At 46.1% G+C, this 22400-nt stretch overlaps 1 protein-coding gene across 1 annotated transcript; it reads left to right on the top strand.

Annotated features, from left to right (window-relative positions):
* The first annotated feature begins 18729 nt into the window (after nt 1–18729).
* On the top strand, nt 18730–20528 carry NKX2-8 (NK2 homeobox 8). The gene is made up of 2 exons (XM_013940880.2): nt 18730–18895; nt 19984–20528. The coding sequence occupies exons 1-2, from the start codon at nt 18730–18732 to the stop codon at nt 20526–20528; spliced, it is 711 nt and encodes a 236-aa protein (XP_013796334.2).
* The last annotated feature ends 1872 nt before the right edge of the window (nt 20529–22400 follow it).

The following is a 22400-nucleotide window of genomic DNA, read 5'->3' as shown; positions in this document are numbered from 1 at the left end:
GTATAATTTAGTTAGCATTTAGAAATTCCTGCAAAGTGTACCTTTCAAATAAATAAATGTTATACAATGGAAAACACATTGGAACTGTGGAGCGAGCCATGCTGCATATTAAGGTACATCAACAGATTTTTTTTGTCTAATGACACACCACTAAATTAAGAAAAATCTAACATTAAGGAATAGAAAATTTGATATCTGTCTCTAAGCCTTGTGAGGATAGGAAATTTAATATCTGTAATACAGCAAGACATGAAATACCATTTTGGAGGACTAAAATGCGGAAAGAGTAATTTCAACACAAATGTAAAATAAAATCAATACTTTTGCCAAAAAAATTAACACAAATTTTCCTTTTCCCTTTTTTTCAGAATTTCCAATGTTTACTGCTCAGCTCACAGAGAGAGAAGAGAAGAGAAGAGAAGAGAAGAGAAGAGAAGAGAAAGGAGAAAGGAGAAAGGAGAAAGGAAAAAGGAGAAAAGTAGCATGTTTTCCTTGCTAATGTTTTCTCTTTTTTTTTCCTATGGATCATGACGAGTCACTCACACATGTGCAGCTGGTATTCTGTAGTGCTTTCACTCCTTAATGCCCCAAGTTCAATACCTTGTGTTTCTTTTCAACAACCTCCATTTCCTTTGTGCATTTCAGGGCACAGTCCTCTTGCTGGTGATGGGGGCTTTCTGCCAACATGAGAAAGTGAAGCTATCATAACACAGATGCTGTATCAATTGGAGCTGATATTTCAAAAGTCCGTCTTCAGGATGTCTTTGTGTCTTTTTTTACCCACTTCACTCTCCGTTTTTTTCTCCCTTAAAGGGTTTGATCTTCTGGCAACAATTAGAAAAGCAGTTTTCTGGCTTTAAACTGGTTTTATTGAGAGCACTCCCTTGCTTTAATGTTGGGTCTTTGGTAATTAGTAGTTTTCTCACTTGTGAAGTACATTTGGCTGGGTTTGGATATAGTAAGATTTTGAAGCAATGGTCTCTGTACACAATGTAAAGACTTTGCTTGTCATCTCTGTATCTGACATGTGAACTGATTCCTCTTCCAAAGGTCGTGAATTACCTTACAGAAATCAGAACACATTTTTGGCTACATTGACTTGCTTGATCTCAATCTACTATGCAGAAAATTTAAGTATCACGGAATGAGATGGCTGTTGATTCACAGAAATTCACAATATCCCTGTTAGATTTACTTTTGTAATCTCAAAAGGTGAAGAAGGCACATTGCAATAAACTGTGTCAAAAATTCTCTAGGCCTGCTAAAATTCTGCCTAGGAAATAAATACCTATAGCATTTCTAAGCATTGCCAGATTTACTTCAGACTTGTTTGTGTTTTGATCATATATACATGTTTTGACAAGAAAAGTGACTTGAGGTGAACAGAAGCAAGCAAAGATAAATGTGATCCAATTTATTTTCAAGCAGTGCTGGTTCTATAGAAACTATAACTACAGTTAAAGTTTTAAAACATTTTATTTTGCATTGCATGTTTTGGATTGAATCATGATGAAATTAGGAGAAGGCAAACCAGCTGCAGAAAAACCATACATCTTTTTCCACTCACCTGAGGCAGAGCTTTTCATCCTTTTAAAGACCAGGAAACTGTGGTCGGCTCAACTTCAGATACTAGGTTTTTCTTGATTACTAGCTATTTATTGGAGTAATTTTATTTTTGCTTGAGACAAAAGTCTAGAAATGATTGGGATGTAAGATCAGTCCTTTGTGGACTAGGAGACAAGCCTGAATGAGCGATATATGTAGCTTTGCTTGTTTGAGGACAAAAACCAAACTAAATCTTTGCCATGGCTCTGAAATAGCTTGTGCACTATTGGGATGATGTAAGTTGCCTTGCCATATAGCTAGAAGATAATTTCATATGACTGGATTGCAACCTCTATCACTCTAGGCCTTTCTGGGATAAAAGTTACATCACTGAATGAGGCTGTGTATATTTTTGAGATCTATATGCTTCCTATTAATGACAGAGGCTTTTTTGGTGCCAGGCACAGATCTCTCAGCTCACCCTAAGCTACCCAGTTTGCCCTGTGTGGCTCCATGTATACACATTTGGAGGACGGGAGGTCTGGCAGTCTGGTACAGCGGCACTGCAAGATGGAGATGGGTGGTGTGGATTTGGGATGGTACGATGGGGAAAAGGCTAAAACGACAGGGAAAGAGCATTCGAGCAGTGTCCTATGAGTGGGGAGCCCAAGGGCAAAGCCTCAGCAGTGGAGCGGCAGTTCCCTCTGGTTTGGGGATCCTGTGAGCAGCTGAGATGGGAGAGCAGCGCATGGCACGTGGTGTGGGTGCAGGTGGCCGGCGCTGGTGGCAGCAGCTGGACATGGGGCTGTGTATTTGCATTTCATGCTGACACAGGAAGACTGAATAAGTTTCCAGATATCCAGCTGTTGCAAATGCCCAGATAGCCTGAAAGATAAGACTAGCCTATAGTTCATTTTGGTGAATGGTTTCAGTTTTAAGAGCCTTTTTAAATCCAAAATGAGTGCGATCAATGACAAAAACAAAGGCAAATCTTTGAGCTGCTCTGTGGAGAGACAATTCAATCTGTATAACATGGTATGGCCAATGACAAACAAAAGACTAATTTGCGGGGGAAGAAAACATATTTTTAATATGAATAATTAGTGGCTGGACAAAAGCTATTTTTATTAGAATAAAACAAATTTGGGATTTCTGTTTCAAACATTGGGAAACGCCTTTTCCGTAAAAAATGTAATTTTCTTCTCACTTAGAGTCAGAAGAAAAAGTCAGAATTTCCCCTGACATGAAATACCTCAGAAAGACATCCACAGCAAGGCTCAATCTTTTTGTACTGAATTCAGGGCTTACAGTTTAGGATATTTTGTTATTTTGCTAAAGTCAAAATATTACAGTTGAATTGAAGTGCTTCGGCCGTAGAGAAGTGAAGCACTTCAAGATGATGAAATGAAATATTCTGATATTTTTCCACTGAGCAATTTAGGTAAAATGTTGGAATCCTAGTGAGTCTCCAAAGAGCTAGCAATGAACTGCAGGAGGATGCATGGAGGGAGGGCACATTGTGGAGCCATAGAAATAAATGAAATGGAAGGTTGACAAGAGCTTTCTGCTTGCAAGTCTTCAAGGACCTTGTGTGGGAACAAAAGACACTTTAAAAATAAACATTGCTAGGATTCCCTTTCTCTCTAGTTGTCTTTATGCTGCCAGGAAATATTTCAAGTTGTTACTGACAAAGAAATGCAGTAAGAGTGAAAAAAGACTGTTCACTTTGCATGTCCAGATCCCAACTGCTTACTTGTCCATGTATGAGCTCTTAATATCTATGTGGGTTTTTTTAACTGTTTGTACCAGTTTGCCTGCCCTAGAGAAGGCAACATAATATTTATGCACAGAACTTGTACGATAAAAACCACATGAGCTCCCTACTGACTTCTGGTAAAGGGTCTCAGTCAGTGGCATATATGCCACAGGCTCTGATGTTCACTGGGAACATTAATCTTTCACTCACTGGGAAAAGAACTGTTTCCATCAACTCTTTTTACCGAAGATCTCAAAAATGTACTGTTCCGTTTTGAATCACTGTCAGATTGGCTTGGATCTACTTCATCCCACATGCCATGCAACCAATTATCAGAGGCCCTTTCCCAGGACATGGGGGGCCTTTCCAGCCCGAAACTTCTGTGTTTGGTGCTTTTCTCTGGTTACATGTTTGGGAATACCAGCCCCTTGAAAGAGCTCTTAGACTATGACCAAATCTACTCCATTTCTTGTGAAAAAGAGTGTGAGCTTTGTTCCCTGAAGAATTTAATGTTGCTTCTGTAGGTTCAATGGGATATATTTTCTCTCAGAAGGCCTAGCAATGGTTGATATTTTTCTCAACACATAGTGTTAGAGACCTTAAAAATCACCTGTCAGCTCAGTTTACCCTCCTATCTTTCTGAACAGGATCAAACAGCCAAGTTGCAGGAAAACCGCAGCCAGCTTTTTCCTTTATAAAGCAGTAGATTCCCATTAAAAATAACTGTCACTCATGGCATTTAGGGCTCAGCCAATGTTTCTGATTCTCCACTGCCTTTTACTTTGAGCCTTCCCAAACAATGTTTATTCTTCAAGGCTGGAATTTGATACTGTGTTACTGTAAAAGACAGAAGTGCAGATTCTTATTTAAACTCAGGGCCTCATTTTGTCAATGAACATCAAAGTATGTTAAAGTAGATACAAACACAATGCAGATGCACTAGAAATATATTTTGTATTGTCAGAGCAAAGGGATGAGGCGTCTGTAGTGTTGGTGAGACTCACACATTTACAGTAATTTGATTTTTTCTTTTAAAGTCCCAAGTCCTGGCCTTATGAACATGAGAGGAAGTCATCTTTCAAAAAAGGTTTATTTCTAGCTTCTTGTTTGCTGGATACCTCTTCCCAAAAGGACTTTAGGAGCCAGGTTGTCCATTAAAATATTACTATAATTAGCTCATTTTTAGTGGCAAAATTACAGCTTGCTATATTTGTATTATATTTGGAAAAAGTATTGAATATATTTGAATATTGTTTGCTTGTGTAGTGACCTTACACAAGCAAAGATTGCACTGTGTGTCATAGGTTGTTTCTGATGTAAATCTATCACTTTGAACAGTGTAACTCCTGTATAATATGGATGTTGAATTTTAATTCTAGTGATATGTATCTTTTTTAATAGGCTAAAATGTGACTCATTATAGTCCAGGCAAGGATATGGAGAGGAAGAAGAGTTCAAAGCTACAGGCACAGAAATCATACTGTCTGCTTGCTGCTGTTTACTGCTTTTTGGGGGAAAAGAGATGGCAAGTAATTTGGAAAGGCTGAGAAGATGTTAGGAAAAAGCCAGAGTCCTAACACTGTCCTTGTTTCCACTGGTTAAAGGGATGTAACCCATTGACAATACACCCCAGAAGTAAATTCCTTACAGGCTGTGATCAGACCGCAACTTTTAGTATGTAGTTATTCCTGGGTTGGTGCCTAAATTGCCAGCACAACCTCTGTGATTGCCAGCTTAAGTGGCTTCATGCCATTTTAATGACAGATTTATCTGTTAAGCAGCTCTTTAGGAATGGACAAATGAGGTGTATTTTCCATAAAAGTTTATGAACATGTATTATTCCAGACTATAGGAGCTGTAATCTGGCACTTAGCACCTGTAACCCAGCTGTGATGCTGTGGGATGGTTTCATGTGACACTGAGGAAAGAGAGAGAAAAAAAGGAAAATTAAAAAGAAGGGGGCAGGGGAATATTCTGAATTGAGAGTGGAAACTATTTAGCGCAGTCCTTCTGCTAAGATGCTGCAGAGTCTAAAGATTTTCCAAACCACAGAAGAGAGGCTGATTTTCTTCTCTGTTATTCCCATTTGCATTTGTATTTCTCGCCATACAGGAGTGACATGAGCATCAAACTGGCATAGGAGAGTCCCTGGGCAGTCCCTGTTGGAGTGCTGCTGGACACAGAGGAGCGAGCTCCAGCTCTTAGCTTCCCTACTGTTTCTTGGCATGCAGCCTGTTCCCAGGATATTATCTGAAGCTGATCATAGAGGTTTATGGTTTATTTTTATAGCAATATTTTCAAGCAATTATCTTCCAACTTATAGCTGTAGACCTTTATACTCTCAATCTAGCAATGGCTTGTTTCTGTAAACCCACTTGTTTAAGATTTTCCTCATGTGTGCACACTAAACACATTGTTAACCTTGATGAGCAGTTAAACACTTAACCAGCACTGCAAAATTTCAGCTCATTTTCAAGTGTCGTAAGCCTTATTTCTTGTGACTGTTCTGTAAGCTTGGCCTGGTAAGGTAATAAGGGAAGGAGTAAAATGTCTAGAGCAAGCAGCTTAACTGGTTTAAATCAGCGTAGTTCCACAAAGTCAATGGAACTATACACATATATGCACACTCTAAATCTGGTTTTATGTAAAAAGCTCTAGTACTCAGTACTCACTGGCTTTCATAGGTTTATCTGTATTTTATTTCTCCTGTATTGCTTCTGCTTTTTTTTTTAAGAGAAGACATTAAGTTTATTTTTAAAAGTATTGATGACTTATCAGTCAATACTGATTTGGGCATGTTTCAGTTGATGTAGACTCCTTGTATAAATGTGATTATCTTATGTAAATAAAATCTATTAGAGATCTTGCTGGCCAGTGAATTTTATAACTTTACAGTGGACTAAAAATCCAGGCTGATTCTCTACTATATTTCTTTGGTTTATAGCCAATGTAACTCAAATGATTGTACTGGAGATGCAGAAGAACAGCCTGAAGATGCAGTGAGCCAGGCCCCCCTTGACTAGGAGAGGTATCCCAAATGTAACATGCAATTCACACGCTAGCGATAGGTAAATTCTGGATGCTGGGTTCCTGGACCTGGAAGAGGAAGGGGGAAAATATTGCTGTAGTGGTTACTGCACAAGTGAAAACCCAAACAGAGCATATGAGGATGCAAAATGAGGCAGGAAGAACACAAACTTAAACACTCAACATAGAAAGATTAATTACATAAAATAAAAGCTGGAAGAATCAAAAGAGCCAAACAAGGCAGTACAGGAAATCTCTAAAAATGTTGCTGTTGACACTAAAGAAAGACAGAGGATATTGTGGCTGCAGCTGCAATACAGCTGTCACAACCAAACAAATTAAAACACTCCGAGGCCCAAAACCCACAATAGACAGTAACATAAATTAAATGAAGCAGTATCTTATCTGTGCATCCCAAGCAGAATATTTGCTTAGAGTGTGGAAAAACAGCCTGAGAGCACCCAGTGGCACAAAAGATCTTTTAGGGCCAGCAAAAGCTTAAGATCTGATTTTTTGTGTGTTAAAATGTATCTTAATACTGTCTTGCTGCCACTGTATAACTGAGATTTCTCCGCTGTTTTTCCATCCCTATTTTGAGACTCCCAGTAACAGATGCTGAAACTCATGGTTTTGATGATCTAAGCAATGAGGAGCTGCACACATACGCTTTTAAACTGAGTGCTGTGATATTTCCTGACAGTCCAGCCTGTTTGCTGTGTGGCATTGCAGACGGCACTGTATTAAAAGAGCAGCTGGGATCCTCACTGCTGCTAGGAGGTTTGGCCATAGGAACCCCCCAGTCTCAATCCCATATCAGTTTCACTTGGTTACCAAGAAAGTTTTGCATTTGTTATAAGGTGCTTATGCTGACTTACAAAGCCATTGAAAAGCAGGGCCCAAGTTACCTTTCTGAGTTAGTGACTCTTTACTCTGCTGGTCACAGGCTGGGGTCAACTGATACAGGTCTCTGTACATCCTCAGTACTGAAATGCGTCACTTTGGGTGGTCGCTCTTTCAGCCATTGTGCACGTGGACCCCACTGCCTACTGACAGTATCAACATTGCTACCTTCCTTGAGATTAAAGTCTAAACTTGAGACACAGTTGTGCTCATTGGCCATTCCTGGATGCAAATCATTTTGTCTCCCCCCAAATCAGTGCTAAAATCCCTTTTCAATCATTTCTATTTAGTGCCTTGAGATGTGTTTTCAAGATAAGGCACTAAAAAAGGTGATTTCTTTTTTTTCCCTCTTTCCATTTTTATTTTCTATTTGCAAATGCAATTATCCCAAGGTATGGCAGGATAGAATGTATAATGTAACTATTTGAGCGCAGATGAATTTTTTTCTACTCTAAAGTAAACATTTGTTATGGGCTGAAGTGCAGAATAGCTTTACAAAACACTCCTTTGATTAAATACATAAAACAAAACAACTGCTGCTTTAAATAAATTTAAAATATTTACCAAATTAAATACGGATCAAGCAATCCTGTACAGATTCTTGAACCTTAAATGCCCCCTAAATCAATGTAATAGAACATTTATCAGAATTCCTGAGAGCCGGCCTTCTAAAGCTAAAAATGTTATCATTACACAACTATTAATCATTACTTTAAATTCTGTAAATCTGCTTGGTGCTGGACTTGATACAGATGATTATGTGAACTGGAAGTTTAACTGTATTGTTAATTGATGGCTGTTTTTTCTGACTGGATGAGGAACAGGGGGGAATGCATATTGAAAAAAAGATGGGAATGTGTCTGCTCCAGAAATAGTAAAGTAGCTTTGTTTCATTGTTGTAACAAATTCCATCATATGAAAACTATTATATAAAGGTTACTTATTATTAAAGGTATACCACAAAATGTCATGGTAATAGAGTGTTGTCATGAGATAGATATATCTCACTTTGAAATATTCTCAATAAATGCCTCAGTCACCACAACTTCCATTTAGCAGCAGAGGGCTGGCAGGAATGTTTTGTTTTAAAACTAATCATCCACTGTTCTTCCTTCCTGTCAGTGTGTTTAAACAGTGCAATATGGGGAGGAAAATCTTGGAACTGTTTTCATATTCATCCAATGCGCAAGACTTCAGGCAGGAAGGAATATTCCCAATCCTGATTCTCATAACTTTGGGAATTTCAGCGAAAGCTTTCACTTAGCTGTGGTATCCCAATAAGAAAAACATTCTGCCTCCAGCAGAAAAATGACCAATAAGTGTTTAAACTGGGTAATAATTGTATTGCAAAGAGCTGAGAGATTATTACAGACAAGATGGCAAGAGATATTAATTCCAAGCATTTTAATTTAGGAAGGATGCCAGCTCACAACAAATCAGCAAGTAAGTTATAAGATGATTCAGCTGAGTTTAAAGCTGTATGTGTGGAGCTGACTAAACTCCTAAAGAAAACAGCTGATGTACATCCTTACTCTGAGATCAGCATGAAAAGGAGGGCAGAGATAGGGAGGGTCAGCAGTTGTTTATTCACTACTGGTTGTTATGTGTTCTTCTAGCCTCCTGTCTTTCTGTCCTCCCTTTTAACTTAGCCTGTGCATTTAGGATTTGTGTGATACCTGTGCCAGCTTCATCTCTGAAAAGCCAGCTAGGAGATTTGCTGCCTGTTTCTACAGGACAAGAGGCACGTGCAGACTCTGCCCTGATACTGCATCTTTAAGAATTCAAACCGACCTTCAGCACATGCTTCTCCTGCCCACAGTCACCCCAAGGGGAGCCGTGGCTCTAAATCATCACACAAGTCCACTCAAAGTTCAAAAAAAACTTAAAAATATGTCTGTGAGTATTCATGAGCATTAATTTCTTGCAAAGGATTGGGTCATGAGCTCGACAGCTGAACCTCGGTGTGGAGCTGTGCTTGGAGAGAGGCACGCAGGGAAGCGTAACTGAGGGCTGTGAAAGCAAATTGGATTTTCCTATGTTGTTAATTTCTACACATCAGTAAAAATTACTATTTCCTTTTTTAACAGTGTTACTGCCTGGCTGAAAACTTTATGAGAAATCACTCCTGGATCTTTTATGGGAGCTTCAGCAGTGGCATTTTGGGAGCTGTTACATAATATTATATCCCTGGGTCTGCAGGTGGGTAAGATCACAGAAGAACTTTTCTTCTGAAATTTTTTTACAGTGGTTATTTCCACACAAAATTCATAACTCTTCTGCCTTAGGGACCACAGCCATTTAAATACTTTCAGTGAATAAACAAAAACACAATATACACAGAAGTCCAGAGCTCAAGCATAAGTGACTTCAATAGTGCAAGTTGGCCTGTGAGTCCATTATGAAATACCTGTCCCCACAATTTTGTGTGAGTGCTTATTTAGAATTTTTAACAACCTTTTATATGATTAATGCACTATACAGACGCTCACTGGCTACACCATGAGCAACCGCAGCAGTTGTGTGAGAAAGCTGGTTTAATCTGGCCCTATTTTAAAGGCAAGGAAGCAAAGCCCTGCAGAATGAGAGCAGCAGAACCAAAATTAAATTTTCATCTTCCTCTGTTCTCGTCTGATGCACACTCCTTCAGACCATGTAACGATCTTACTAAAGCTGGACTTTGATGGTTACTGTGCAAAAGAACCTTTGAGAGACATTTACAGTCTCACCATTTCTGAAAGTAGCTGCATAAACTGATTTTAATCTGTTTCAAATAAATATCTAAATAGCTATGCAATAGCTATACTTGATGCAAACAACATCTGCCTCACTGTAGTCCTTATTGCCTTTTGGGGCTAAGAATGCATAATGGCAGCAGAATCAGGCACAATGATTTTACCAGACTCTCTGATCACAAGCCTAAAATAAATTGTATCTGAAAATACACTCTCAGCTATTGTCTCCTAATCAAGTATTCTAGTCTGGGATTGTTTTGGATCTGTAGAAGCTTTGCTGTCTACTTTTGACTGTTAATGGCATTTAAGAAACTGCAACAGAATTGAAAAATTGCCACATATTTTCATGGCTTCTTAATGCAATGTCTGGTAGTACAGTATGTTCAGCACTTGATGTTACTGTGAGAAAATGACTGTAAAGTAAGTTTGAAAATGAATACTGTGGAGAGAGGAAAATGAGGACAAAAGGAGACAAAACATGGAATGAGAGAAGGGAAGAAAATGAAAGGAGGACTTTGGAGATACTGAGGAAGAAAGGAAAATTGAATCATCTACTGTGAAGTTTATAGACTATTAATATATTAAATAATGAGCACCCAAAGCATGCATATGTGCATATGCCCTTTCATGTATAAAATATCTGAAATTGATTGTATGCCATGTGCTGATTCTTGGTTTGAGATGTCATACCTGAGAATAAACTACAGTCTCTTGCTGCACAAACCCTAAACAGCCCTCTTTGCAGCTTGTATTTGTAGGGACAAAAAAAGAAGCTTAATGTCAAGTCAGGGTGAAGCTGAAAATTTCAGATACAGATTTTGAACTGGATCTTTAAATGCTTTCATTTACTGATCCAGTTTAAAATCTGTATCTGAATTTTGGATCTGAGGTTTGGCCCATGTACAGTCAAAAGTAAAAAGCAATTTTTTTTTATTGCTATAGCCTGTAAGTGACACTTTCTTCTGTAAACTCCCTCCACACGGTGACAGCTTGAGTGGTAACTTCTTGCACAGCTAAAGCCTCTCTGTTATTTCTTGTGTGGCATGCCAGAGTTGGTGCTGAATTATTTCGAAGTCAGTAGAGTTACTTTACTTACCATTTTAAAAGTAAGTGTAGTCAGTAGAGTGTGAATGCCAGCAGAATTCAGCCCAAGGGTGGCAAGAAACCTTGGACTGCAACTTAAAAATTAACTTTTTGTGTTAATACCTTTTTAGCTGCTGAAACAGAGATAAATCTTCTGGTTCTGGAAATAGTTTAAGTCTCTTCAGACACTTTTTTCCTAACACTTTCTCTCAGGAGCAAAAACTGTCTTTTTAGCCTGATTTCTTAAAGAACAAGGCCCACGCAATCTAATTTTCTTCTTGTCATCTGCAAAAAAGAATTTTGAAACAGCAGGCCACTCTCAGTCAAGTTTAATGGTCAGTCAGAAATCTCAAACCAATTATGATTGTAGGAGTTTCATGAAACCTAATGGCATGAGAGAAAGCCCAAATTATTGTCTCACTAACAAAACCCAAATATTTGGCTGGGCAGCAGCCTGCTAGCCAGCCAGCACATATGACAGCCAGCCAGTTAGCATGTGCTTGGCCAAAGCACTGCTACCTCTTGGCCACTGAGCATGTCACAGAGGAAGAAAATAATGTCTTATGAAAATGTTAAAAGGGATCCTTTATAACTTTGGGTGCCAATTTTATTCCAGTAGAGGTTATGTATCAGAATTTAATAGAATTTAACCAATAGAGGTTATTTAGCAGAATTTAATGATATACTTAAAAGCATGATTGACATATTACAGTACAGGACAGACAGTTATACAGTGGAATCCAAGATGTGCCCATGTAAGCTGTTCAAAGCACAAAGTGCCTTCTTGCCTCTGTGAAGCTCTGTGGAGGATGATGATTTTGGTGAACAGAACAGCTTCCCCAGCTGTCCTGCCCTCTATTGCAATTTCACAACAACTGCTTAGAGGCTTTTCTCACCTCTCACCAACCACCTCGTTTTCCTAGCACCACCTGCTGCAGCTCTGGGGCCAGATTCTCAAGGGGATTTTGGCACTTAGTTTCCACTGAAAGAAAAGGCGGGGGTAGCTGCCTAACACTGAGAAAATGGGTCAAGATCAAGCCTCTGTTCTAGACTTGTCCCATTCAAGGTCATCAGGCTACTGGATGTCCTCTGCACCCCAGATGTCTCACCTGCAACCCTGAGCCTGCACAGATGTGTTATAACAGGGAAGGCGCAGGGAGCCCTGCATACTCCAGGAGCAGCAGCTGGAACCAGGCCCAAGAGCGCGTGCTGCCCGGGCGTGCTTCACCCTTCAGCCAGACCTGATCCTGACCCCTCTGTCTACCTCGTGCAGGCTGTGAGTGTGGGACTAAAAAAGGGCAAGGAGGGGACTGTCACTGTGGTGGTGGTAGGTGCAGAGCCTATGCTCCATCCAGCTGCTAGTGAAGCTACTGCTGCGGTTTCATGCTCAGGTAACCCCTGAGGTCATCCACTGTGTGCCCAAGGGGAGAGCTGCCAGGGAAGCACAAGCCCCATTGCTCAGCCTTCCTGAGAGCTGAAGTCAAAGGACCCCGGGAAGCAGAGCCCAGGGTGCTGTGGACCCTGCTCATGTCCTCGCAGCATGGAGCCAGGCCAGTTTGCCTCTGTGCAAGCCAATCCCAAGGCAACTTAGAGAGCAGGGAGGGCTTTTCCCCTACTGATTTGCTTGCAGACAGTTTGCAGACTAATTCCTCCAGGATGATTGCACAGAGCAAATGAAAAGCCCAATCCAGAATCCTCTACTGGTGTGGGTAATCCCTGTTCCGAGGAGTAATGCCTCTTGTTTAAATGCAGAATAGAAAGTTGAGGGCTTCAGAGAACAGGTAAGCCTTGGTGTAAGCATGCTTTGTACAGATCAGATTCAATAACTGGTTTTATTTTGATTCATGAGATCTGTAAAACCAATAGGAGACTTTTAGCAAAGGGAGTCATGGACTGGACAGGATGAAAGTTAGAGCACCAGAGAATAAGAATCTTCCAAATTAGCCACAAAAAGAGGAAACAAAATTTTTGGAGGTTTTTAATAAGCTAAAATTGGTGCATGTATTTATGTGCTTAGATTGGGGAGGGGAATAGTTATGAACAGAAGAAATAAAAGAGCTTCATAAAAAGAAGCAGATTGTTAGGAAGTATTATGAAGTGGGAAAAGCTATAGTCAAAAGCAAATGGCTTTATTCTACCAGGGAAGAAGAGACAAATACAATATACACTATATAGAAATTAATCCTTCCCATGGAGAATACTACACACTGTCCAGAATACTGTCCTAATCAGAAAATGTACCATAATGATCATCAATTGCAAAGCGAAGAGAAAAATAAGAACTTGTAGTAAAATTTAAAGTTAAAAGTGGATTCGTTGTTGAGAGAGAAACATTATTTTCAGAAGATGAATTAGGGAAAAGGTGTAAAGTTATGAAAATGTTCATTGTTGGAAAATGAGGTAAAGGATGGTTTGATTTTACAGAAAGTTGAAATTTTGCCTATTTTAAAATCAATTTAAAAATTCACATTGAATTCTGTGAGGCCAGTTTTCTTTTCAGTAAAAACAAAGTACTGAGACTGAGTATTAACTCCCTCACAGATACGTTGCATACAGCTTAAAATACTAAAATCCAATATTCTGGAAAAAGGAAGTTCTTGGTCAGGGATTCATTTTCCAGCTCCGGTACAGGCTTTTTTGTGATGTTTGTCAAGTCACTTATTTTCCATATCTCAGTGCCCAGTTGTCAACCAACGTTAGACAAGATTCTCTTTCTCCTTCTTTCTCTCTTTTTTTTTTCTTTTCTTCTTCTTTTTTTTTAATCTGTTTAGGTTGCAAGTTTTTTGGAATAAAGATTGGAATAAAGATTGTCTCCTTAAAAGATGAGTTCCTGGAACATGGCCACGTCGAGGGCTCTGTGTGTACAGTTAATGTTAAAGAGTGAATGGATTAATTAAGATAACGTTCCTAGAGAGCGGACTGGGACCAGATGATAGAGCCCTTTAGCTCCCACTTTGAGATCTCCCAGCAGTGGGAGAAAGCCCGTGCGAATGAGCCTGGCAAGGTGTGTCCTCTCGGTAGCTTCTACTCTCGTACTGCCGGGAAATTTCCCATCGCCAGGGCTTCCTCTGCATATCACTACTGCCCCACACTCGACTGGGTCAGGGCTACAGGGAGTTCCTCCTTAAAACTGGGACTATTTAAATTAAAGCCAGACTACCGTTTTTGTTGACCTAAATCTGCTTTTCCCCCTCTTCTCCTCTTTCTCTCTCGTAGTGTAGACACGATTAACTGCCTCAGAAAAATGTTCAATTTGCGCATCCCGTGTACATCTATTTGGTCAGTCTGCTTTACAATCCTCCACTGAACACAATAAATGGCCCCATTCAACACAATAAAATGATAAAATAAAATAATAAAATGTACTAAAGTTAAAATAATAAAATAAAGAGAGACGGAGAGAGAAAGAGCCCCCGTTTTCTCAGGTGGTCGGAGGTGTTTTTACCAGCCCGGCGTCCCCGCTGCGAGGGACGCGGCGGGGAGGAGCATAGGCAGGCGGCGGGAGCCCCGACGGCGGCGGGGCAGGTCCGCCCCAGCCGCGGGGATATCCCACATGGCCGGGCCACACGTGGAGCTGGAAACTCCGCGGGCTCCGCCGAAGCTCCGCGCGGGGCAGCCGGTGGCCGCGGCTACGGCCGGCGCGGTGGCCTTGCGGGTTACCACCAGCCCTCCCACTTTTCCTGCCCGGTCTCATATGAGACGCAAGCAGCGTCCCTGGCGGGCGGCTTGAAAAGCGCGCGGCGAAGAACGTGGAAACAAGCATTTACAATAAAAAAAAAAAATTATTTCTTCTTTACCCCCGAGGAAGTGTGAAAATGCATTTAAACGAGCTGGGGCCCCGTGGTGCCACTGTGGATTTTGCCGTTCATTCCCCCGAGCGGGACGGACGGGTTGCGGAGCACACGCACACCCCATGCACGCTGCCGGGCCCACGGCCACGGGCCCATCCCGGGGGCCCACGAACACGGTGAAAGGATAGCCTTGGGGGCCCACGGGCACGGCGTCACTGCAGGGCCCACAGAGACGGGTGCGCCGCGGGAGGAGCCCGGGGATCTGCACCGCCTCCGCGGGCGGCGCACACGCGTGGCTGCGCGTGGTTCTGTGCGGCGCACGCGTGGGTACGCGGGGCCGGCGCTGTCGGCCACGTCGACGCCCCCTGTCCCGCCTCAGGCCTGCGAGAGCTGTCGAGGAAGAGGCGGCCCTTGCTGGAGCAGTTCAGGGGCACTGCGGGGTCGGTCAGAGGATGCTGTCCTCCGGGGGTACCGCGGCTCCGGGACCCTGTGGGGAGCCAGTGTGCCCCCGGCCCAACGCCAAAGTGTCCGGGGAGAGGGTGAAATCTGAACCGGGAGACCCTGAAATGGGGCCGGGCAGCTAGATCTGAAATGTATCCAAGTCGGTGCCAAGCAAAACAAGACATGAAACATTTCAGGTTATTACGTTCTCCCTTTGAAGCAAACTATTTCCCGCAGATAACAATACGTAGGTATATTTAGATAGCTCAGCTCTTCCAAGGAGAATGTGTCTTGTGCTATTTGAGAAAAACTCTAAGGGTAAGTGCAAATATTTGATGCTGAAGAGCTCTTAAGGCTTGAAGAGTACCATTTACTTATTTCTACACATCAGTGTGGGCTTAGGATGTTAAATAGATTAAAAGGCTAAGAGAGGTCACTGAAGTAGGCTCTCTTTCTCTCATCCTGACTTTTTTTCCTTGCAAAGTTTTTGCACTTTCTTTAGAGTGTCCTTAGCAAACTCCTCTTAAGAGCCACCTCGGATACTGTATAAGTTTGTGGCGCTGTGAACCCCAGCCCCCCCCCCTTCCCTTGCCAAGCCCCCCCCCCCCCGAAACTCAGCCTCAGCCCAGTCATTCAGCAAATGTTTGCCTGAGGAGTCAAGATATTAATAAGCACTTTTCGGTCTCCTTTTACACTCGGGACGTCAGGAAGCGTGGTGGAGCCTCGGCCTGCGTCCCGGGCTGGGCAGTGCGGCGGGAGCCCGCCGGGGCGCCAGGTGCGCTCGGCCGTACCTGCGCGGCCGCGGAGCCGCACCCGCCGCCGCCGCCCGCGGGGCTGCCCAGGGTTAACGCGGGGAGCAGGGGGCGAGGGGCCGAGAGCCATCTCGGGAGGAGTCGGTCCGCAGAGGACGGCCACGTCTTTCCAATTTAATCTCATTTAAAAAGACATAACTAATAAATTTGTATGGACGGGGCTGCCGGAGACGTAAAGCAGAGTCGATAGTGGTTCAATCCCATTGAACCCTATTGAAAACCATGACAACAAGAAACAAGCTCCGATTTATCCCAGAGAGTTAAAGCACATTGTGGGAAGGCGTCAATCACCTATTGTTCCAGATCTGAACAAATGCAAAATCTCGACTGGAACAAATGCTTCCAACAGGTCCGGGACATAGGGCTACATTTCCCTTTTGTTCACGGCCTAGCAGTTGGCATGTATTTGTGCTCCCCTCGCTCCGACCACCCAGGACGGCTGGGAGGCTGTGCTTGAAGCAGGGAAGATAACTACTGTCACCAGGCACACTTGATAGGTGGCTGCAGTAATCATGGCCTGGGAATCGTTTATATGGAGCCTGTCCAGTCCCGAAGAAATATGCAGGAAGTTGGCCAAATGGAGCCTTGTGCCCCGTTCATCTCGCCCACAAATCTCTCCGATATAAATCTCGCCTCTCCATTGTCATTATTGCTCTATTTACATTTTCACCATGAAGTATGACTGTTTCCAGAAGCGACACACAGAGCAGGGCGGGGAGTGGGGGCGGCGGCCAGAGACAGGCAGGGAACGGGACTTGGGGGGCGAAAGCAGGGGATGGATAAATATAATCTATACACAGTAGGTTGTAGATGTCTATTTGGACAGGGAAATTTGAACCAACAAAGCAGCCGATTAGAAGAATATCTGCATCTATATCTGCGTTTCTGTTTCAAGCCACACAGTGTCACACGCTTTCACGCAATTTACCCGACGGGGCTGTATTGTATGCACTTTTGGACGGCATTCAAATGAAAGCAGTTATGCTTGGGAGAAATTAGATATCTCCTTTTCCTCAGGGTCCCTATGTCCTCTATCTAGCAGGACACCGGCTCCCACTCTATTTCTAGAGGGGCCGCATGTCCCTCCTGCGGAGCCGGCGACAAGCGATGGGGCTGCTCTGCTTCCGGCCCCGATACGGCCCCCTCGGCTTGAGCCACGGCGGGCGACCCGCGCAAAATAGGCTACTCGCTCCCATCAGTCATTTCCGTCCCTACCCTGCAGCTAACGACCGAGACCTGCCATCGCGGTTTTGCAAGTGAACAGCTAATTAGCCTTGTTGTCTTTGCGTCCTCTTTAAGTCCTCGGCGGGCACTGAGGAGGGCCCAGCAGAGCTGGACCGCAGCCCCGCGGAGGCACGGTGCCGCCCGGCGAAAGGCTGCGGGCGGCGCTCGCCCCGCGCCCCGCGCAGGGCAGCGCGGAGCTGCCGCCGGGCCTCCTGCGGGCCGCCCCGCGGCGGGGGCGCCCCCGCTTGCACCCCCCCTGCCGGGAGCGGAAAGTGGGCCCGGGGCTCCGGGTTTGTTTGCCACTGCTTTTGGCAGGCGAAGCGGCGCTCGGCGGGGACGGGAGACGCGCGGATAAATAAACGCGCCGTGTTTGATCTTTTCTCCCTCTCTCCCAGCTGGAATCATTTCGTCCACTCACACATTTCGCCCGAGGGGCTATTCCCTGGATTACTGCAATGCAAAATGATGCTAAAAAAATCTTCCCTATCCCTCCTCCCTACTCTTGCTTATGCGCCAAATGTGCCGGGCTCCCAACGCGTACTCAACCAACCTCACCCCGTCAAATGGACCCCATCGAGAGGGAAAAGTGTACTCTACATCTACCATGGCCAAGAGAAGCAAAAAAACGCGGAGATCTCATCCCCTTAACACGCACACACACGCGCCCACACCACCTTTCCCTGCGGAGAGCACAACGGAGGTGTGAAAAATTCCCATTTGAGGGTAGGAAACCTGCCAATGACAGGAGGGAGTATTGGAGGTACCACAGCAAATAACCGGGGGAAATAAAACAAATAACGACTTAAATTTCTTCCAGGTTTAAAGAGAGAGGGAAAGGGGGAAAAAATAGAGGCAGAGTGGGGAGGGGGCTTTCGGCAGGCTCTGCGGATGTCCTGGGAGGATTCACTTTGTCTGCGGATAGAAGGGACTCTGGTGGCTTTGGTGGATGGAGGGGGGTGGTTGTTGGTCATCCACATGCCACCCAAGATGTTATTCACTGCTAACAATTACCATTATCTGTCCCCACTTTTGGCTAATCAGACAGAATATGTAATGATGAAGCCTGTTTCCTGCTGTCTTTGGGAGGTAACGGGTTATTCTCTCATGGGGGTGGCGGGAGGGGGGGGGGTTACACCTACTCCCATTAGGGATTTGGCACTTGACTAATTCAGGTACTTAGTATCCTATAGACAGGGACGATCCAAGCAGGCAGTGTTTGCAGTGGGGAGGACTGTTTATATAAACAGGACACCTCTGTAAACGACACTAATATTTGGGCTTAGGTGGAGATGGAAGGGAAGGTCCTCTTGAGCCGGGAGATTCCCCAGTAACCGGCGCAGTCCTTTCCTTGTAGCTTTTAAGGGAGGGCGTTTGGGTGTTTGGGGCGATAATTTTTTGGGGGGTGTGCACAACCTACCATGGCCACATCTGGCAGGATCAGCTTTACAGTGAGGAGCATTTTGGATTTACCAGAACAAGAGGCTAATAGCATAAAGCAAGCCTCTCATCATCACCACTCAGCGGAAAACTACACCAGCTCGCCGTACCGAGGGTGGATAGAAACAGACAGAAATCACTATCCCTGTGAGTATGAAACGGACAGGAATTCGTCATCTCCACAGATTTCTTTTATTTGTTCCCCTTCCTTCGGGGAAGATATGAAGAAGCGATTCTCCAGCGTGTGTAGCCGACAGGATCGGGGGGATCCAGGCTGGGAGTTTTATAGAATATTACCAAATTGCAACAATGAAACAGCAGGAACAGCCCGGCCACGGGCTTGAAAGAGAAAAGGTTTTTTAACCGTAGGTCTGTCCGTGTCCTCAGCAATGGCAGAAAGCTCACCCTCAGGCTGCGCCTACGCGTGTATCTGCGCTTATCATTTAAGCTCGCTTCCCGGATTCTTTTTTCCCCGTTTCACTGTTGCAAGAAATCCTGCCTTTTGGGGCTGGGGGGGTTCAGGTCTGCCGCACGCACGGTAGCGGAAAGCCAAGCACACACCCAGTGCCTCACCTCCCCGCGCCGCAGCGGAGGGCGCCTTGGGCACAACCGCGTAAACCCACGCGCTTCTTATCGCGAAGAGCAGACTCCAGCACGAAACCCAGTTTTGTAGCACATTTGTCTTCCCACACACACATAAATTGTATCCGCAGATACACAACGTTTAATACACGTGTGCGTGTGTGTGTGTGTGTGTGTGTGTGTGTTGGGGGGGGGGAGAATTGACCTTTGGATGGATGCAGGAACCCTGTCGAGATAAATCGCATACTACAGTAATCGAGCAGAAGGAGAAAAGCAGGAATGAAAGCACTTGGCAGCCTGATATCGCGTTATAGCGCCGAGCGAACACAATCGCTAACACCTCGCAAGTCCCGGGCTGTACGTGGCGGAGCGGCCGTGCCTGTGCGGGGGTTCACACCGAGGCAGAGTCTTTGCTTCGCAGCGGGAAAGCCCACTGCTCCCCGTGTTACAGGTTTAATTTATTCGGGGGGTTAGATCAAATCTCTTGTTGACTATTGGGATTAATCCAGACTGGCAAACACCCGGGGCTCTCCCCGCAGGAGGCGATTGGGATCGACGGCCCGCCACCTCCGCGGCTCCTCCCCGGCATCCCTGCCCCGTCCTTGGCGGCATACGCGGGCCGCCCCCTCTCTCTAACCCCTCGCTGTCCCCAGCTTCCGACGAGAGCGGCCCGGAGCTGAGCTTGCCCGATTCCACCCAAAGGTCGCTGTCCGCCAGCAGCTCGGAGGCCGAGAAGAAGAAGAAGCGGCGAGTGCTCTTCTCCAAGGCTCAAACGCTGGAGCTGGAGCGACGGTTCCGGCAGCAGCGGTACCTGTCGGCGCCGGAGCGGGAGCAGCTGGCCCGCCTGCTCAGCCTCACCCCCACGCAGGTGAAGATCTGGTTCCAAAACCACCGCTACAAGATGAAGCGGGCGCGCAGCGAGGGCGCCGGCAGCCCGCCGCGGCCGCCGGCGCTGCTGCGCCGCGTGGTGGTGCCGGTGCTGGTGCGGGACGGCGAGCCGTGCCGCGGCTGCCCCGCCAGCCCCCCGCCGCCCGCCGCCCGCCCCAAGCTCGCCTGCGCCCTGGCGGGCTGCAGCGCCCAGGCGGCCCTCGCCGTCCAGGGCTACCAAGCCTGCCCGCCCGGCTCCGCCGCCGCCCTCGGCGTCTTCCCCGCTTACCAGCACTTAGCGCACCCCGCCATCGTCTCCTGGAGCTGGTGATAGCGGCGCCTCGCCCTCCAGGGCCGGACTCATCCCAAGGGCGCGGGGAGTCCAGTCCCCAGCCCCAGGCTCTTGATGCGCGAAAGGCGCCGGCAGCGCCGCGGGCCGCGTCCCCCGGCTCGGGCGGGCGGGGGCCGCGGAGCGGGGCGCCCCGGGGTGCCGCGGGCAGGCAGCGCCGGCCGCCAGGCCGGGGGCCGCTCGCCTGGGCTGCCTCCCCCTCCGCCGGTCTCGCCCCAGGGCATGGATCTCGGGTGCGGCTCTATTTTTGTAAAACCTCCGCTCCTCGTGTTTCGTTTCGAGAGATCTCCCGATTAAAAAAAAAAAAAAATCCTAGCGATCTAGATTATTTTAAAATAGCTTATTCTTGCAGTGACTAATAAACTGATTTTTGACAAATAAATTTTCCCCGGCGGGGAAGTGTATTTTTGACGATTAGGGCTTTCTCTTAGGATTACCTCTTGTGCCATAAAGCTTAAATACTTTTCTTAAACTCGCTAGTTGAATTTCACTTTAAAGTTCGTCTAATTTTACCCACATACGCCGGTAAACGGCGAATAAAGTTTGTTACAAACACCGCACTTTAAACCTGGTGCTATTTTCTCTGGGAGGCGTGAGACTGAAGCTCCCCGCCGCCTGAGGCTACCTGGCATTCGTTTTGGGCGGCGATGCCCGGCGGGGCCGAGGCTCCGCGTCGCTGCACCGCGCGGTTCCTCCCTCGCCCTCGCCCCCGGCCCCTGCCCGCGCTCTGCCGCGCACGGACGAGGAGCTCGGCGTCGCTGGCACCGACAGGGAGCCGGTTCAATGTTATCATTTTTAGACCTGCTAAAGCAGGACCCAGGATTCAGGCCGCTATTCGCATGAGAACGCGTCTTTTCCACAGGTCTAGTAGGAAAGGATAGTTAGGAGAAGATAGTAACGTCTTTTAGAGCCCAAAGAATTACGTTTTGAAATGCTTTGGGGAACTGGTTGTTTTATTAATGGAAAAAAAATTATATAATTGTCCTGTTAACCGTCAAGGGGGGGGAAACAAACCCTCCCCAAATAACCCAGGTATCCTTGAAATATAGACCAGACTGGCTGTTCCCACGCAGATAAATCTCCACCCCTTCAAGGGGTGCCGCGAATGAGGAACCCGGGATCGGGGCCAGAGAGGATATTAGGGGGTGAAGCCCCCGCCGGAGTCTGAAGGAGGCAACCTGCTCTCCGAGGAAAAGCTGTAGAGCGGAGGGAGAGGGCCACGCGCGGGCGGCGACAGTGTCCGCACTGCCCACCGGCCCGGCAGCCCGCGGCCGCGCTGCGCCCGGCGCAGGGGGCCGCTGCGGGGACAGACCCCGACGGCTTCCCTGCGAGGAAACACGGCGTGAGAAGCTGGTTTCCCTTGGGAGGGGGCCACGCCTGAACAGATGTGTGCCTGGGCTGTGCCGTGCCCCCCGCTCCGCGGCCCGGCTGCCTGGCAGCACCTGATTCCCCGCGGCTGCCTCTCCTCCGCCAAGGCCGGGGGGGCTCTCTCCGGCGGAGGGTGGGGGGGTGCCTCCATGCAAGAGGATCAGACCCCGACGGCGGGGCAGGACGGCGGGACGGAGCGACCCCAGTCCTCCCACCTTCATCCCCTCCCAGCATCGTCCCAGGCAGGGGTCGGCCGGGTGCCAGGTGTCGAGGGTGAGATACGGAGCGGGCCAGGCTTCTGCGACGTGCAGGAAGGACAGAGGGGGATACAGCCTCTCTGTCACCTGTTTTGGGGCTTTTTCCTCCCTTGATTCCCTCCCCCCCCCCCGTATCCCAAATCTTTTTTTTCCCCCCTTTTTTCCGTCTCAGCTGCTGGCCACCTTGTCTCCCATATGGATGGGGTTATCTTAGAAGAATCTCCCAGAG

Source organism: Apteryx mantelli, chromosome 4 (assembly GCF_036417845.1).
Source record: "Apteryx mantelli isolate bAptMan1 chromosome 4, bAptMan1.hap1, whole genome shotgun sequence".
NCBI lineage: Eukaryota > Metazoa > Chordata > Aves > Apterygiformes > Apterygidae > Apteryx > Apteryx mantelli.
Note: the sequence above shows the minus strand (reverse complement) of the source record. Positions and strands in the feature narration are given on the sequence as shown.

Excerpts from the sequence above, each read along its gene's own strand:
- NKX2-8 (XM_013940880.2), top strand. The coding sequence starts at position 18,730 with ATGGCCACATCTGGCAGGATCAGCTTTACAGTGAGGAGCATTTTGGAT. Across the intron at positions 18,896-19,983 it reads AGACAGAAATCACTATCCCT|CTTCCGACGAGAGCGGCCCG; the intron begins GTGAGTATGAAA and ends CGCTGTCCCCAG.